Source organism: Heliangelus exortis, unplaced genomic scaffold, assembly GCF_036169615.1.
Source record: "Heliangelus exortis unplaced genomic scaffold, bHelExo1.hap1 Scaffold_71, whole genome shotgun sequence".
NCBI lineage: Eukaryota > Metazoa > Chordata > Aves > Apodiformes > Trochilidae > Heliangelus > Heliangelus exortis.
In genome coordinates, this window is record NW_027285987.1 from 49,019 (window position 1) to 65,027 (window position 16,009).

At 52.6% G+C, this 16,009-nt stretch overlaps 1 protein-coding gene across 1 annotated transcript in view; it reads left to right on the top strand.

The window, feature by feature from the left end:
• Nucleotides 1-16,009, top strand: part of CHD8 (chromodomain helicase DNA binding protein 8) — a gene marked incomplete at its 3' end in the record, with an annotated part of 81,136 nt that overhangs the window by 46,342 nt on the left and 18,785 nt on the right. The window contains 6 exon segments of the mRNA XM_071732734.1: nt 4,454-4,633; nt 4,732-4,842; nt 6,449-6,675; nt 13,361-13,560; nt 13,650-13,806; nt 15,766-15,855. Coding sequence (XP_071588835.1) covers nt 4,454-4,633; nt 4,732-4,842; nt 6,449-6,675; nt 13,361-13,560; nt 13,650-13,806; nt 15,766-15,855 — 965 coding nt within the window.

A 16,009-nucleotide genomic window follows, 5' to 3' on the forward strand; every position in this document is an offset into this window, starting at 1 on the left:
TTGGGTTGGGTTGGAAGAGGTTGGGGTGGAGGTCGACCAAAAAAGTTGGGTTTGGAAGAGGTTGGGTTGGGTTTGGAAGAGGTTGGAAAGAGTTGGGTTAAAGTTTGAAGAGGTTGGGTTGGGTTGGAAGAGGTTGGGATGGAGGTTGACCAAAAAAAATGGGTTTGGAAGAGGTTGGGTTGGGTTTGAAGAAGTTGGAAGAGGTTGGGTTGGGTTGGGATGGAGATTGACCAAAAAAAATGGGATTGGAGGAAGTTGAGGTGGGATTGGAAGAGGTTGGAAGGGGTTGGGTTGAGGTTGGAAGAGGTTGGGATGGAGGTCGACCAAAAAAAAATGGGGTTGGAAGAGGTTGGGTTGGGTTTGGAAGAGGTTGGGATGGGGTTGGGTTGAGGTTGGAAGAGGTTGGGTTGGGTTGGAAGAGGTTGGGGTGGAGGTCGACCAAAAAAAATGGGGTTGGAAGAGGTTGGGTTGGGTTTGGAAGAGGTTGGGATGGGGTTGGGTTGAGGTTGGAAGAGGTTGGGTTGGGTTGGAAGAGGTTGGAAGGGGTTGGGTTGAGGTTGGGTTGGGTTTGGAAGAGGTGTTGGACAAGGCCAGCCTCAAGTTGGGCCTGGACAAGGCCGTCCTCCAATCCATGAGCGGCCGGGAGGGCAACATCGCCGGGGTGAGGAGGGGGGAGCCGAAAAATGGGGGTGGGGTGGAGGTTGAGGCAAAAAAATGGGGTTGGAAGAGGTTGGGTTGAGGTTGGAAGAGGTTGGGTTGGGTTGGAAGAGGTTGGGTTGAGGTTGGAAGGGGTTGGGTTGGGTCTGGAAGAGGTTGGGTTGAGTTTGAAGAGGTTGGGTTGGGTTTGGAAGAGGTTGGGGTGGGATTGGAAGAGGTTGGAAGAGGTTGGAAGGGGTTGGAAGGGGTTGGGTTGAGGTTGGAAGAGGTTGGAGTGGGATTGGAAGAGGTTGGGATGAGTTTGGAAGAGGTTGGAAGGGGTTGGGTTGGGTTTGGAAGAGGTTGGGGTGGGTTTGGAGGGGGTTGGAAGGGGTTGGGTTGAGGTTGGAAGAGGTTGGGTTGGGTTGGAAGGGGTTGGGTTGAGGTTGGAAGAGGTTGGGTTGGGTTGGAAGAGGTTGGGTTGGGTTGGAAGAGGTTGGAAGGGGTTGGGATGGGGTTGGAAGAGGTTGGGTTGAGGTTGGAAGAGGTTGGGTTGGGTCTGGAAGAGATTGGAAGGGGTTGGGTTGAGGTTGGAAGGGGTTGGAAAGGGTTTGGAAGAGGTTGAGTTGGGTTTGGAAGAGGTTGGGTTGGGTTTGAAGAGGTTGGAAGGGGTTGGGTTGAGGTTGGGTTGGGTTTGGAAGAGGTGTTGGACAAGGCCAGCCTCAAGTTGGGCCTGGACAAGGCCGTCCTCCAATCCATGAGCGGCCGGGAGGGCAACATCGCCGGGGTGAGGAGGGGGGAGGGGGGAGAGACCCAAAAAATGGGGGTGGGGTGGAGGTTGAGGCAAAAAAATGGGGTTGGAAGAGGTTGGGTTGAGGTTGGAAGAGGTTGGGATGGAGATTGGCCAAAAAAGTTGGGTTTGGAAGAGGTTGGGTTGGGTTTGAAAAGGTTGGAAGAGGTTGGGTTGGGTTGGAAGAGGTTGGGTTGAGGTTGGAAGGGGTTGGGTTGGGTCTGGAAGAGGTTGGGTTGAGGTTGGAAGGGGTTGGGTTGGGTTTGGAAGAGGTTGGGTTGAGTTTGAAGAGGTTGGGTTGGGTTTGGAAGAGGTTGGGGTGGGATTGGAAGAGGTTGGAAGAGGTTGGAAGGGGTTGGAAGGGGTTGGGTTGAGGTTGGAAGAGGTTGGGTTGAGGTTGGAAGAGGTTGGAGTGGGATTGGAAGAGGTTGGGATGAGTTTGGAAGAGGTTGGAAGGGGTTGGGTTGGGTTTGGAAGAGGTTGGGGTGGGTTTGGAGGGGGTTGGAAGGGGTGGGGTTGGGTTTGGAAGAGGTTGGAGGAGGTTGGGTTGGGTCTGGAAGAGGTTGGGATGGAGATTGGCCAAAAAAGTTGGGGTTGGAAGAGGTTGGGACGGAGGTCGACCAAAAAAAATGGGGTTGGAAGAGGTTAGGATGGGTTTGGAAGAGGTTGGAAGGGGTTGGGTTGAGGTTGGAAGAGGTTGGAAGAGGTTGGGTTGGGTTGGAAGAGGTTGGGATGGAGATTGGCCAAAAAAGTTGGGTTTGGAAGACATTGGGTTGGGTTTGGAAGAGGTTGGGTTGGGTTTGAAGAGGTTGGGTTGAGGTTGGAAGAGGTTGGGATGGGTTTGAAGAAGTTGGAAGAGGTTGGGTTGAGTTTGGAGGAGGTTGGGTTGGGTTGGAAGAGGTTGGGATGGAGATTGGCCAAAAAAGTTGAGGTTGGAAGAGGTTGGGTTGAGGTTTGAAGAGGTTGGGATGAGGTTGGGTTGAGGTTGGAAGAGGTTGGGTTGGGTTTGGAAGAGGTTGGGATGGAGGTCGACCAAAAAAAATGGGGTTGGAAGAGGTTGGGGTGGAGATTGGCCAAAAAAGTTGGGTTTGGAAGAGGTTGGGATGGAGATTGACCCAAAAACTGGAATTTTAAGGCCTTTTTGACAGAAATTAAGCAAAAAAATTACTTTTTTTTTTATTTTTTTGAGGTAAATTGACCCAAAAAGTTGAGTTTTGTTGAGGTTGGGATGGAGTTTGACCCGAAAAAGGAACTTTGCCGCCATTTTGACAGAAAATAACCCAAAAAAATGCGAATTTGCCGCCATTTTGACAGAAATGAAGCAAAAAAAAGGGATTTTGGCGCCATTTTGAGAGAAAATGACCAAAAAATTGTTTCTTTTTTTAAAGTTTTGAGGTAAATTGACCCAAAAAGTTGAACTTTGATGAGGTTGGGGTGGAGTTTGACCCAAAAAAAACGGAATTTGCCGCCATTTTGAGAGAAAACAACCCCAAAAACAGGAATTTTTCCACCATTTTGAGAGAAAATGACAAAAAAAATTAATTTTTTTTAATTTCTGGAGGTAAATTGACCCAAAAAGTTGAGTTTTGTTGAGGTTGGGATGGAGTTTGACCCAAAAACTGGGATTTTGCCGCCATTTTGAGAGAAAACAACCTCAAGAAATGGGATTTTGGCTCCATTTTGACAGAAATGAACAAAAAAAAGGGGATTTTGCTGCCATTTTGACAGGAATTAAGCAAAAAAATTGATTTTTTTTTATTTTTTGAGGTAAATTGACCCAAAAAGTTGAGTTTGGAAGAGTTTGGGATGGAAATTGACCCAAAAACTGGGATTTTGGTGCCATTTTGAGAGAAAACAACCTCAAAAAAAGGGATTTTTCCGCCATTTTGAGAGAAAACAACCTCAAAAAAAGGGGTTTTTCCGCCATTTTGACAGAAATTAAGCAAAAAAATTACTTTTTTTTTTATTTTTTGAGGTAAATTGACCCAAAAAATGGAACTTTGATGAGGTAGAGATGGAGTTTGACCCAAAAACTGGGATTTTGCCGCCATTTTGACAGAAATGAACCCAAAAAAAAGGGAATTTTCCGCCATTTTGAGAGAAAACAACCTCAAAAACAGAGATTTTGCCGCCATTTTGACAGAAATTAAGCAAAAAAATTAATTTTTTTTTTATTTTTTGAGGTAAATTGACCAAAAAAGTTCAGTTTGGAAGAGGTTGGGGTGGAGTTTGACCCAAAAAATGGGATTTTGCCGCCATTTTGAGAGAAAATAACCCCAAAAAACGGGATTTTGGCGCCATTTTGACAGAAAACAACCCCAAAAACAGGGATTTTGCTGCCATTTTGACAGAAATTAAGCAAAAAAATTGATTTTTTTTTTATTTTTTGAGGTAAATTTACCCAAAAAGTTGAGTTTTGTTGAGTTTGGGATGGAGTTTGACCCAAAAACTGGGATTTTGCCACCATTTTGACAGAAATTAACCCCCAAAAATGGGGTTTTGGCGCCATTTTGACAGAAATGAACAAAAAGAAGGGGATTTTGGCGCCATTTTGACAGAAATTAAGCAAAAAAATTAATTTTTTTTTATTTTTTGAGGTAAATTGACCCAAAAAGTTGAGTTTTGTTGAGGTTGGGGTGGAGTTTGACCCAAAAACTGGGATTTTGCCGCCATTTTGAGAGAAAACAACCCCAAAAAATGGGATTTTGGCGCCATTTTGACAGAAATGAACGAAAAAAAAGGGATTTTGGCGCCATTTTGACAGAAAATAACAAAAAAGTTGATTTTTTTTTAAGTTTTGAGGTAAATTGACCCAAAAAGTTGAGTTTTGTTGAGGTAGAGATAGAGTTTGACCCAAAAAAAGGGAATTTGCCGCCATTTTGAGAGAAAACAACCCCAAAAAAAGGGATTTTTGCGCCATTTTGAGAGAAAAAACCCCAAAAAAAAGGACTTTTTTCCCCTGGAGATGAAGCCCCGCCCCCTCCCCCCCCACTTCCTCCTGGAGCTCCTCCCCCTTTCCCCCCTCAGATCCAACAGTTCTCCAAGAAGGAGATCGAGGACCTCCTGCGGAAAGGCGCCTACGCCGCCATCATGGAGGAAGACGACGAAGGCTCCAAGTTCTGCGAAGAGGACATCGACCAAATCCTCCTGAGGAGAACCACGACCATCACCATCGAGAGCGAGGGCAAAGGCTCCACCTTCGCCAAGGTCCTCTTGGGTGGGGGGGGGCCTCGTCGGCCATCTTGGAGGAGGCGAGGCCCGGCGGGGAGTGACTTTTCCCGCCTTTTTTTCGTCGTTTCCTCCAGGCGAGTTTCGTGGCCTCGGAGAACCGGACGGACATCGCCCTGGATGACCCCAACTTCTGGCAGAAATGGGCCAAAAAAGCTGACCTGGACCTGGAGCTTCTCAACAGCAAGGTGGGAAGGGGAGAAGGGCATGATGGGAAGTCCCAGGGGCCACCAGGAGGTCCAGGAAGCTCAGGGAGGTCCATGTTGAGGAGGTTCTGGGGTGAAGAACCTCAACCAGGACCTCCATGAGGAGGTTCTTGGAGACCCTCAAGGATCTCAAGGTCTTTGTTGACCACCAGGAGGTCCAGGAACCTCAGGGAGGTCCAAGTTGAGGAGGTTCTGGGGGGAGGAAGCATCTCAAGAGGTTCTGGTGGCCTCCAAGAGGTCCAGGAAGCTCATGGAGGTCCATGTTGAGGAGGTTCTGGGTGGAGGAAGCATCTCAAGAGGTTTGGTGGCCACCAAGAGGTGGAGAACCTCAACCAGGTCCAAGATGAGGAGGTTCTTGAGTGGAGAACCTCAACCAGGTCCAACTTGAAGAGGTTCTTGGAGATCCTCAACCATCTCCAGGTCTTTGTTGACCACCAAGAGGTCCAAGAACCTCAAGGAGGTCCAAGTTGAGGAGGTTCTGGGGTGGTTGAAGCATCTGAAGAGCTTTGGTGGCCACCAAGAGGTGGAGAACCTCAAGGAGACCCAAGATGAGGAGGTTCTTGGTCAACCTGAAGGATCTGAAGGGGTTTGGTGGCCACCAGGAGGTCCAAGTTGAGGAGGTTCTGGGTGGAGGAAGCATCTCAAGGGGTTTGGTGGCCACCAAGAGGTGGAGAACCTCAAGGAGGTCCAAGATGAGGAGGTTCTTGGGTGAAGAACCTCAACCAGGAGCTCCAGGAGAAGGTTCTTGGTCAACATGAAGCATCTCAAGGGGTTTGGTGGCCTCCAAGAGGTCCAGGAAGCTCAAGGAGGTCCATGTTGAGGAGGTTCTGGGGTGGAGGAAGCATCTGAAGAGGTTTGGTGGCCACCAAGAGGTGGAGAACCTCAACCAGGAGCTCCATGAGGAGGTTCTTGGAGAACCTGAAGGATCTCAAGGTCTTTGTTGACCACCAGGAGGTCCAAGAACCTCAAGGAGGTCCAACTTGAGGAGGTTCTTGGGTGGAAAAACCATCTCAAGACCTTCTGGTGGCCACCAAGAGGTGGAGAACCTCGAGGAGGTCCAACTTGAAGAGGTTCTTGGAGATCCTCAACCATCTCCAGGTCTTTGTTGACCACCAGGAGGTCCAAGAACCTCATGGAGATCCAACTTGAGGAGGTTCTTGGGTGAAGAACCTCAACCAGGACCTCCAGGAGAAGGTTCTTGGTCAACCTGAACCATCTCCAAGTCTTTGGTGGCCACCAGGAGGTCCAGGAACCTCATGGAGGTCCAACTTGAAGAGGTTCTGGTTGGAGAACCTCAACTGGGAGACCTTCAACCACCTCCAGCTCTTCTCTGGTGGCCACCAAGAGGTGGAGAACCTCAACCAGGACCTCCATGAGGAGGTTCTTGGAGATCCTCAACCATCTCCAGGTCTTTGTTGACCACCAGGAGGTCCAAGAACCTCAAGGAGATCCAAGTTGAAGAGGTTCTTGGGTGGAAGAACCATCTCAAGAGCTTCTGGTGGCCACCAAGAGGTTCCTTCACCTCCGGGTGGTCCCGGGACCACCGGGTGACCTCTCCTTAAGTTGTCCCCTCCCCCTTTTTACCCAGAACACCCTGGTGATCGACACCCCCCGGGTCCGGAAGCAGACGAGACACTTCAGCACCTTCCGGGACGACGACCTCGTGGACTTCTCCGACCTGGAGAGCGAAGACGAGGAGAGACCCCGGGCCAGGAGACACCATCCCCACCCCTCCCCCAACCAACATGGCCTCCAGCACCCCCCCTACGGCCGCACCGACTGCTTCCGGGTGGAGAAACATCTCCTGGTCTACGGGTCAGGAGGAGCTGGGGGAGGGGACAACCTGGGGAGGGGGGTGGAGGCATCTCCAGGGGGTTGGGGGACACCAGGAGGTCCAGGAGGTCCAAGTTGAGGAGGTTCTGGGGTGGAGAACCTCAAGGAGGTCCAAGTTGAGGAGGTTCTTGGAGATCCTGAAGGATCTCAAGGGGTTTGGTGACCACCAGGAGGTCCAAGAACCTCATGGAGATCCAAGATGAGGAGGTTCTGGGGTGAAGAACCTCAAGGAGGTCCAAGTTGAGGAGGTTCTGGGGTGGTTGAAGCATCTCAAGAGCTTTGGTGGCCACCAGGAGGTGGAGAACCTCAAGGAGGTCCAAGTTGAGGAGGTTCTTGGAGATCCTGAAGGATCTCAAGGGGTTTGGTGGCCACCAGGAGGTCCAGGAAGTTCAAGGAGGTCCAAGTTGAGGAGGTTCTGGGTGGAGAAACATCTCCTGGTCTACGGGTCAGGAGGAGCTGGGGGAGGGGACAACCTGGGGAGGAGGGTGGAGGCATCTCCAGGGGGTTGGGGGACACCAGGAGGTCCAAGGAACCTCATGGAGATCCAACTTGAGGAGGTTCTGGGGTGAAGAACCTCAAGAAGGTCCAAGATGAGGAGGTTCTTGGAGATCCTGAACCATCTCCAGGTCTTTGTTGACCACCAGGAGGTCAAGGAACCTCAGGGAGGTCCAAGTTGAGGAGGTTCTGGGTGGAGAACCTCAACCAGGACCTCCATGAGGAGGTTCTTGGAGATCCTGAAGGATCTCAAGGGCTTTGGTGACCACCAGGAGGTCCAGGAACCTCATGGAGATCCAACTTGAGGAGGTTCTGGGGTGGTTGAAGCATCTCAAGAGCTTTGGTGGCCACCAAGAGGTGGAGAACCTCAAGGAGGTCCAAGATGAGGAGGTTCTTGGTCAACCTGAAGGATCTGAAGGGCTTTGTTGACCACCAGGAGGTCCAGGAACCTCAAGGAGGTCCAAGTTGAGGAGGTTCTGGGTGGAGAAACATCTCCTGGTCTACGGGTCAGGAGGAGCTGGGGGAGGGGACAACCTGGGGAGGAGGGTGGAGGCATCTCCAGGGGGTTGGGGGCCACCAGGAGGTCCAAGTTGAGGAGGTTCTGGGGTGGAGAACCTCAACCAGGAGCTCCATGAGGAGGTTCTTGGAGATCCTGAAGGATCTCAAGGGGTTTGGTGGCCACCAGGAGGTGGAGAACCTCAACCAGGTCCAACTTGAGGAGGTTCTTGGAGATCCTGAACCATCTCCAGGTCTTTGTTGACCACCAGGAGGTCAAGGAACCTCATGGAGATCCAACTTGAGGACGTTCTGGGGTGAAGAACCTCAAGGAGGTCCAAGTTGAGGAGGTTCTTGGTCAACCTGAAGGATCTCAAGAGCTTTGGTGACTACCAGGAGGTCCAGGAAGCTCAAGGAGGTCCAAGTTGAGGAGGTTCTGGGTGGAGAAACATCTCCTGGTCTACGGGTCAGGAGGAGCTGGGGGAGGGGACAACCTGGGGAGGGGGGTGGAGGCATCTCCAGGGGGTTGGGGGACACCAGGAGGTCCAAGGAACCTCATGGAGATCCAACTTGAGGAGGTTCTGGGGTGAAGAACCTCAAGGAGGTCCAAGTTGAGGAGGTTCTGGGGTGGTTGAAGCATCTCAAGAGCTTTGGTGGCCACCAGGAGGTCCAGGAAGCTCATGGAGATCCAACTTGAGGAGGTTCTTGGGTGGAGAACCTCAACCAGGAGCTCCATGAGGAGGTTCTTGGAGATCCTGAAGGATCTCAAGGGCTTCTGGTGGCCACCAAGAGGTGGAGAACCTCAACCAGGTCCAACTTGAGGAGGTTCTTGGAGATCCTGAAGGATCTCAAGGGGTTTGGTGGCCACCAGGAGGTCCAAGAACCTCAAGGAGGTCTAAGTTGAAGAGGTTCTTGGAGATCCTGAAGGATCTCAAGGGCTTTGGTGGCCACCAGGAGGTCCAGGAACCTCAAGGAGGTCCAAGTTGAGGAGGTTCTGGGTGGAGAAACATCTCCTGGTCTACGGGTCAGGAGGAGCTGGGGGAGGGGATAACCTGGGGAGAAGGGTGGAGGCATCTCCAGGGGGTTGGGGGACACCAGGAGGTCCAAGGAACCTCATGGAGATCCAACTTGAGGAGGTTCTGGGGTGAAGAACCTCAAGGAGGTCCAAGATGAGGAGGTTCTTGGAGATCCTGAACCATCTCCAGGTCTTTGTTGACCACCAGGAGGTCAAGGAACCTCAGGGAGGTCCAAGTTGAGGAGGTTCTGGGTGGAGAACCTCAACCAGGACCTCCATGAGGAGGTTCTTGGAGATCCTGAAGGATCTCAAGGGCTTTGGTGACCACCAGGAGGTCCAGGAACCTCATGGAGATCCAACTTGAGGAGGTTCTGGGGTGGTTGAAGCATCTCAAGAGCTTTGGTGGCCACCAAGAGGTGGAGAACCTCAAGGAGGTCCAAGATGAGGAGGTTCTTGGTCAACCTGAAGGATCTGAAGGGCTTTGTTGACCACCAGGAGGTCCAGGAACCTCAAGAAGGTCCAAGTTGAGGAGGTTCTGGGTGGAGAAACATCTCCTGGTCTACGGGTCAGGAGGAGCTGGGGGAGGGGACAACCTGGGGAGGAGGGTGGAGGCATCTCCAGGGGGTTGGGGGACACCAGGAGGTCCAGGAGGTCCAAGTTGAGGAGGTTCTGGGGTGGAGAACCTTGACCAGGAGCTCCATGAGGAGGTTCTTGGAGATCCTGAAGGATCTCAAGGGCTTTGGTGGCCACCAGGAGGTGGAGAACCTGGACCAGGTCCTCCAGGAGAAGGTTCTTGGTCAACCTGAAGCATCTCAAGGGCTTTGTTGACCACCAGGAGGTCCAGGAACCTCATGGAGGTCCAAGTTGAGGAGGTTCTTGGTCAACCTGAAGGATCTCAAGAGCTTTGGTGGCCACCAAGAGGTGGAGAACCTCAACCAGGACCTTCAGGAGAAGGTTCTTGGCCAACCTGAACCATCTCTAGGTCTTTGGTGACCACCAGGAGGTCCAGGAACCTCATGGAGGTCCAAGTTGAGGAGGTTCTGGGTGGAGAAACATCTCCTGGTCTACGGGTCAGGAGGAGCTGGGGGAGGGGACAACCTGGGGAGGAGGGTGGAGGCATCTCCAGGGGGTTGGGGGCCACCAGGAGGTCCAAGTTGAGGAGGTTCTGGGGTGAAGAACCTCAACCAGGACCTCCATGAGGAGGTTCTTGGAGATCCTGAAGGATCTCAAGGGGTTTGGAGGCCACCAGGAGGTCCAAGAACCTCATGGAGGTCCAACTTGAGGAGGTTCTTGGAGTTCCTGAAGGATCTCAAGGGCTTTGGTGGCCACCAGGAGGTCCAGGAAGCTCAAGGAGGTCCAAGTTGAGGAGGTTCTTGGTCAACCTGAAGGATCTCGAGGGGTTTGGTGACCACCAGGAGGTCCAGGAACCTCATGGAGATCCAACTTGAGGACGTTCTGGGGTGAAGAACCTCAAGGAGGTCCAAGTTGAGGAGGTTCTTGGAGATCCTGAAGGATCTCAAGGGGTTTGGTGACCACCAGGAGGTGGAGAACCTCAACCAGGACCTTCAGGAGAAGGTTCTTGGAGATCCTGAACCATCTCCAAGTCTTTGTTGACCACCAGGAGGTCCAAGAACCTCAAGGAGGTCCAAGTTGAGGAGGTTCTTGGAGATCCTGAAGGATCTCAAGAGGTTCTGGTGGCCACCAAGAGGTGGAGAACCTCAAGGAGGTCCAATATGAGAAGGTTCTTGGAGATCCTGAAGGATCTCAAGGGCTTTGGAGGCCACCAGGAGGTCCAGGAACCTCAAGGAGGTCCAAGTTGAGGAGGTTCTGGGTGGAGAAACATCTCCTGGTCTACGGGTCAGGAGGAGCTGGGGGAGGGGACAACCTGGGGAGGAGGGTGGAGGCATCTCCAGGGGGTTGGGGGACACCAGGAGGTCCAGGAGGTCCAAGTTGAGGAGGTTCTGGGGTGGAGAACCTTGACCAGGAGCTCCATGAGGAGGTTCTTGGAGATCCTGGAGGATCTCAAGGGCTTCTGGTGGCCACCAGGAGGTGGAGAACCTCAACCAGGTCCTCCAGGAGAAGGTTCTTGGTCAACTTGAAGGATATGAAGGGGTTTGGTGGCCACCAGGAGGTCCAGGAACCTTCAGGAGGTCCAACTTGAGGAGGTTCTTGGTCAACCTGAAGGATCTCAAGGGCTTTGGTGACCACCAGGAGGTCCAGGAACCTCATGGAGATCCAAGTTGAGGAGGTTCTGGGGTGGAGAACCTCAACCAGGAGCTCCATGAGGAGGTTCTTGGAGATCCTGAAGGATCTCAAGAGCTTTGGTGACCACCAGGAGGTCCAGGAACCTCATGGAGGTCCAAGTTGAGGAGGTTCTTGGTCAACCTGAAGGATCTCAAGGGCTTTGGTGACCACCAAGAGGTCCAGGAAGCTCAAGGAGGTCCAAGTTGAGGAGGTTCTGGGTGGAGAAACATCTCCTGGTCTACGGGTCAGGAGGAGCTGGGGGAGGGGACAACCTGGGGAGGGGGGGTGGAGGCATCTCCAGGGGGTTGGGGGACACCAGGAGGTCCAAGGAACCTCGTGGAGATCCAACTTGAGGACGTTCTGGGGTGAAGAACCTCAAGGAGGTCCAAGTTGAGGAGGTTCTTGGTCAACCTGAAGGATCTCAAGGGCTTTGGTGGCCACCAGGAGGTCCAGGAACCTCATGGAGATCCAACTTGAGGAGGTTCTGGGGTGGAGAACCTTAACCAGGAGCTCCATGAGGAGGTTCTTGGAGATCCTGAAGGGTCTCAAGAGCTTTGGTGGCCACCAGGAGGTGGAGAACTTCAAGGAGGTCCAAGTTGAGGAGGTTCTGGGGTGGAAGAAGCATCTCAAGAGCTTTGGTGGCCACCAAGAGGTGGAGAACCTCAACCAGGTCCAACTTGAGGAGGTTCTTGGTCAACCTGAAGCATCTCCTGGTCTTTGTTGACCACCAGGAGGTCCAGGAACCTCATGGAGATCCAACTTGAGGAGGTTCTTGGAGATCCTGAAGGGTCTCAAGAGCTTTGGTGGCCACCAGGAGGTGGAGGACCTCAACCAGGTCCAACTTGAGGAGGTTCTTGGAGATCCTGAACCATCTCCAGGTCTTTGTTGACCACCAGGAGGTCAAGGACCCTCATGGAGGTCCAAGTTGAGGAGGTTCTGGGTGGAGAACCTCAACCAGGACCTCCATAAGGAGGTTCTTGGAGATCCTGAAGGATCTCAAGGGCTTTGTTGACCACCAGGAGGTCCAGGAACCTCCAGAAGACCCAAGTTGAGGAGGTTCTGGGTGGAGAAACATCTCCTGGTCTACGGGTCAGGAGGAGCTGGGGGAGGGGACAACCTGGGGAGGAGGGTGGAGGCATCTCCAGGGGGTTGGGGGACACCAGGAGGTCCAGGAGGTCCAAGTTGAGGAGGTTCTGGGTGGAGAACCTCAACCAGGAGCTCCATGAGGAGGTTCTTGGAGATCCTGGAGGATCTCAAGGGCTTCTGGTGGCCACCAGGAGGTGGAGAACCTCAACCAGGTCCTCCAGGAGAAGGTTCTTGGTCAACCTGAAGGATCTCAAGGGGTTTGGTGGCCACCAGGAGGTCCAGGAACCTCATGGAGGTCCAAGATGAGGAGGTTCTTGGGTGGTTGAAGCATCTCAAGAGCTTTGGTGGCCACCAAGAGGTGGAGAACCTCAAGGAGGTCCAACTTGAAGAGGTTCTTGGAGATCCTCAACCATCTCCAGGTCTTTGTTGACCACCAAGAGGTCCAAGAACCTCCAGGAGGTCCAAGTTGAGGAGGTTCTGGGTGGAGAAACATCTCCTGGTCTATGGGTCAGGAGGAGCTGGGGAAGGGGACAACCTGGGGAGGAGGGTGGAGGCATCTCCAGGGGGTTGGGGGACACCAGGAGGTCCAAGGAACCTCATGGAGATCCAAGTTGAGGAGGTTCTTGGAGATCCTGAAGGGTCTCAAGAGCTTTGGTGGCCACCAGGAGGTCCAGGAACCTCATGGAGATCCAACTTGAGGAGGTTCTGGGGTGAAGAACCTCAAGAAGGTCCAAGATGAGGAGGTTCTTGGAGATCCTGAACCATCTCCAGGGCTTTGTTGACCACCAGGAGGTCCAGGAACCTCAAGGAGGTCCAAGTTGAGGAGGTTCTGGGGTGGAGAACCTCAACCAGGTCCTCCAGGAGAAGGTTCTTGGTCAACCTGAAGGATCTCAAGGGCTTTGGTGGCCACCAAGAGGTCCAGGAACCTCATGGAGATCCAAGTTGAGGAGGTTCTGGGGTGAAGAACCTCAAGGAGGTCCAAGTTGAGGAGGTTCTGGGGTGGTTGAAGCATCTCAAGAGGTTCTGGTGGCCACCAAGAGGTGGAGAACCTCAACAAGGTCCAACTTGAGGAGGTTCTTGGAGATCCTCAACCATCTCCAGGTCTTTGTTGACCACCAGGAGGTCCAAGAACCTCCAGGAGGTCCAACTTGAGGAGGTTCTTGGTCACCTTGAACCATCTCAAGACCTTTTGGTGCCACCACGAGTTGGTTCCTCTTGGAGAACCTCAACCCCCTCCATCTCCAGGACCTTCTTGGCCAACCCCAAGGCTTCCCTTGACCCCGATGAGGACCTCCTCGTGCCGGGATGTCCCATGAGCCCTTTCTCCTCCAGGTGGGGCCGTTGGCAGGAGATCCTCTCCCACGGGCGCTTCAAGCGCCGCCTCTCGGAGGCCGACGTGGAGACCATCTGCAGGAGCATCCTGGTCTATTGTCTTCTCCACTACCGGGGCGACGAGAAGATCAAGAGCTTCATCTGGGACCTCATCAGCCCCACGGAGAACGGGAAGACCAAGGAGCTCCAGAACCATTCAGGTAAAACCTCAAAAAACGCCCAAAAAGCCCCAAATCCTGGTGCTTTTGGACCTTCTGATCTTCTCCAACTTCTCCAACTTCTCCTCCAGGACTTTCCATCCCGGTGCCCCGGGGGAGGAAAGGGAAAAAAGTCAAAGCCCAGAGCTCCTTCGACCTCCAGAAGGCCGATTGGATCCGCAAGTACGACCCCGACGCCCTCTTCCAGGACGAGGGCTACAAGAAGCACCTGAAGCACCAGTGCAACAAGTAGGTGGCCGCCCGGGGCCTTCCCCCAGGGGACAAGATGGCGGCTGGGAGGTGTTATGGGGTCTCCTTGGTCCTCTGCTTGGTTCCCCACTGGTTTCAGGGCGTTCCGGGAGGTCCTCGTGGAGATATCTTGGTGGGACACCAAGTTCTGAGATGGTTTTGGAGGTCCTCTTGGGTTTTGTTCAGGTTTTTGAGGTGTTTTGGGGTCTCCTTGGTCCTCTTGTTGGTTCCCCACTGGTTTCGGGGCGTTCCGGGAGGTCCTCGTGGAGATATCTTGGTGGGACCTCAACTTTGAGAACTTCCTGAAGGTCCAAGTTGGGTTTTTTGAGGTGTTTTGGGGTCTCCTTGGTCCCCTCTTTGGTTCCCCACTATTTTTGGGAGGTTTCGAGAGGTCCTCATGGAGATATCTTGGTGGGACCTCATTTTTGAGACCTTTCTGAAGAATTTTTTTGGGGTTTTTGAGGTGTTTTGGGGTCTCCTTGGTCCTCTGGTTGGTTCCCCACTGGTTTCAGGGCGTTCCAGGAGGTCCTCGTGGAGATATCTTGGTGGGACACCAAGTTCTGAGATGGTTTTGGAGGTCCCTGTTGGAATTTTTGGGGGGTTTTGAGGTGTTTTGGGGTCTCCTTGGTCCCCTCGTTGGTTCCCCACCATTTTTGGGAGGTTCCAGGAGGTCCTCATGGAGATATCTTGGTGGGACCTCAAGTTTGAGACCTTCTGAAGAATTTTTTTTTTATTTTTGAGGTGTTATGGGGTCTCCTTGGTCCTCTGGTTGGTTCCCCACCAGTTTTGGGACGTTCTGAGAGGTCCTCATGGAGATATTGTGGTGGGACATCAAGTTTGAGACCTTCCTGAAGGTTTTTATGGAGGTCTTGGAGGTTTTATGGAGTCTCCTTGGTCCTCTGGTTGGTTCCCCACCAGTTTTGGGAGGTTCCGGGAGGTCCTCGTGGAGATATCTTGGTGGGACCTCATTTTTGAGACCTTTCTGAAGAATTTTTTGGGGGTTTTAAGGTGTTTTGGGGTCTCCTTGGTCCTCTGGTTGGTTCTTCACCATTTTTGGGAGGTTCCGAGAGGTCCTCATGGAGATATCTTGGTGGGACCTCACTTTTGAGACCTTTCTGAAGAATTTTTTGGGGGTTTTGAGGTGTTTTGGGGTCTCCTTGGTCCCCTCTTTGGTTCCCCACCATTTTTGGGAGGTTCCAGGAGGTCCTCATGGAGATATCTTGGTGGGACCTCATTTTTGAGACCTTTCTGAAGAATTTTTTTGGGGTTTTTGAGGTGTTATGGGGTCTCCTTGGTCCTTTTGTTGGTTCCCCACCATTTTTGGGAGGTTCCACGAGGTCCTCGTGGAGATATCTTGGTGGGACCTCAACTTTGAGACCTTCCTGAAGGTCCAAGTTGGGTTTTTTGAGGTGTTTTGGGGTCTCCTTGGTGCTCTGGTTGGTTCCCCACCACTTTTGGGACGTTCTGAGAGGTCCTCATGGAGATACCTTGGTGGGACATCAAGTTTGAGACCTTCCTGAAGGTTTTTATGGAGGTCTTGGAGGTTTTTTGGGGTCTCCTTGGTCCTCTTGTTGGTTCCCGACCAGTTTCGGGAGGTTCCAGGAGGTCCTCGTGGAGATATCTTGGTGGGACCTCAACTTTCAGACCTTCTGAAGGTCCCCTTGGAGATTTTTTTTGGGGTTTTGAGGTGTTTTGGGGTCTCCTTGGTCCTCTGGTTGGTTCCCCACCATTTTTGGGAGGTTCCAGGAGGTCCTCGTGGAGATATCTTGGTGGGACCTCAACTTCGAGATCTTCTGAAGGATTTTTTTGGGGTTTTTGAGGTGTTTTGAGGTCTCCTCGCTGCCTTTTTTCATTCCCCACCCATTTGGGGACCACTTTGGGGCCTTTTCCTGGTTTTTTTCTGGTGGCCTCTGGATTTTCAGGAGGTCCTGGTCCTGATTTCTCCTCCTGTCCCCCCAGGGTTCTCCTCAGGGTCCGGATGCTCTATTACCTGCGCCAGGAGCTCATCGGGGACCAGGCCGAGAAGGTCCTGGCGGGGACACCGGCCAGGTGAGACCTCCAGAACCACCTCCAGAACCACCAGAACCTCCTCCACGACCTCCAGAACCTCCTGCAGGTCCTCCAGGACCTTCTGAAGGTTCCTTGAGGTCCTCCAGAACCTCTTTGAGGTCCTCCAGAACTTCTTGGAGGTTCCTTGAGGTCC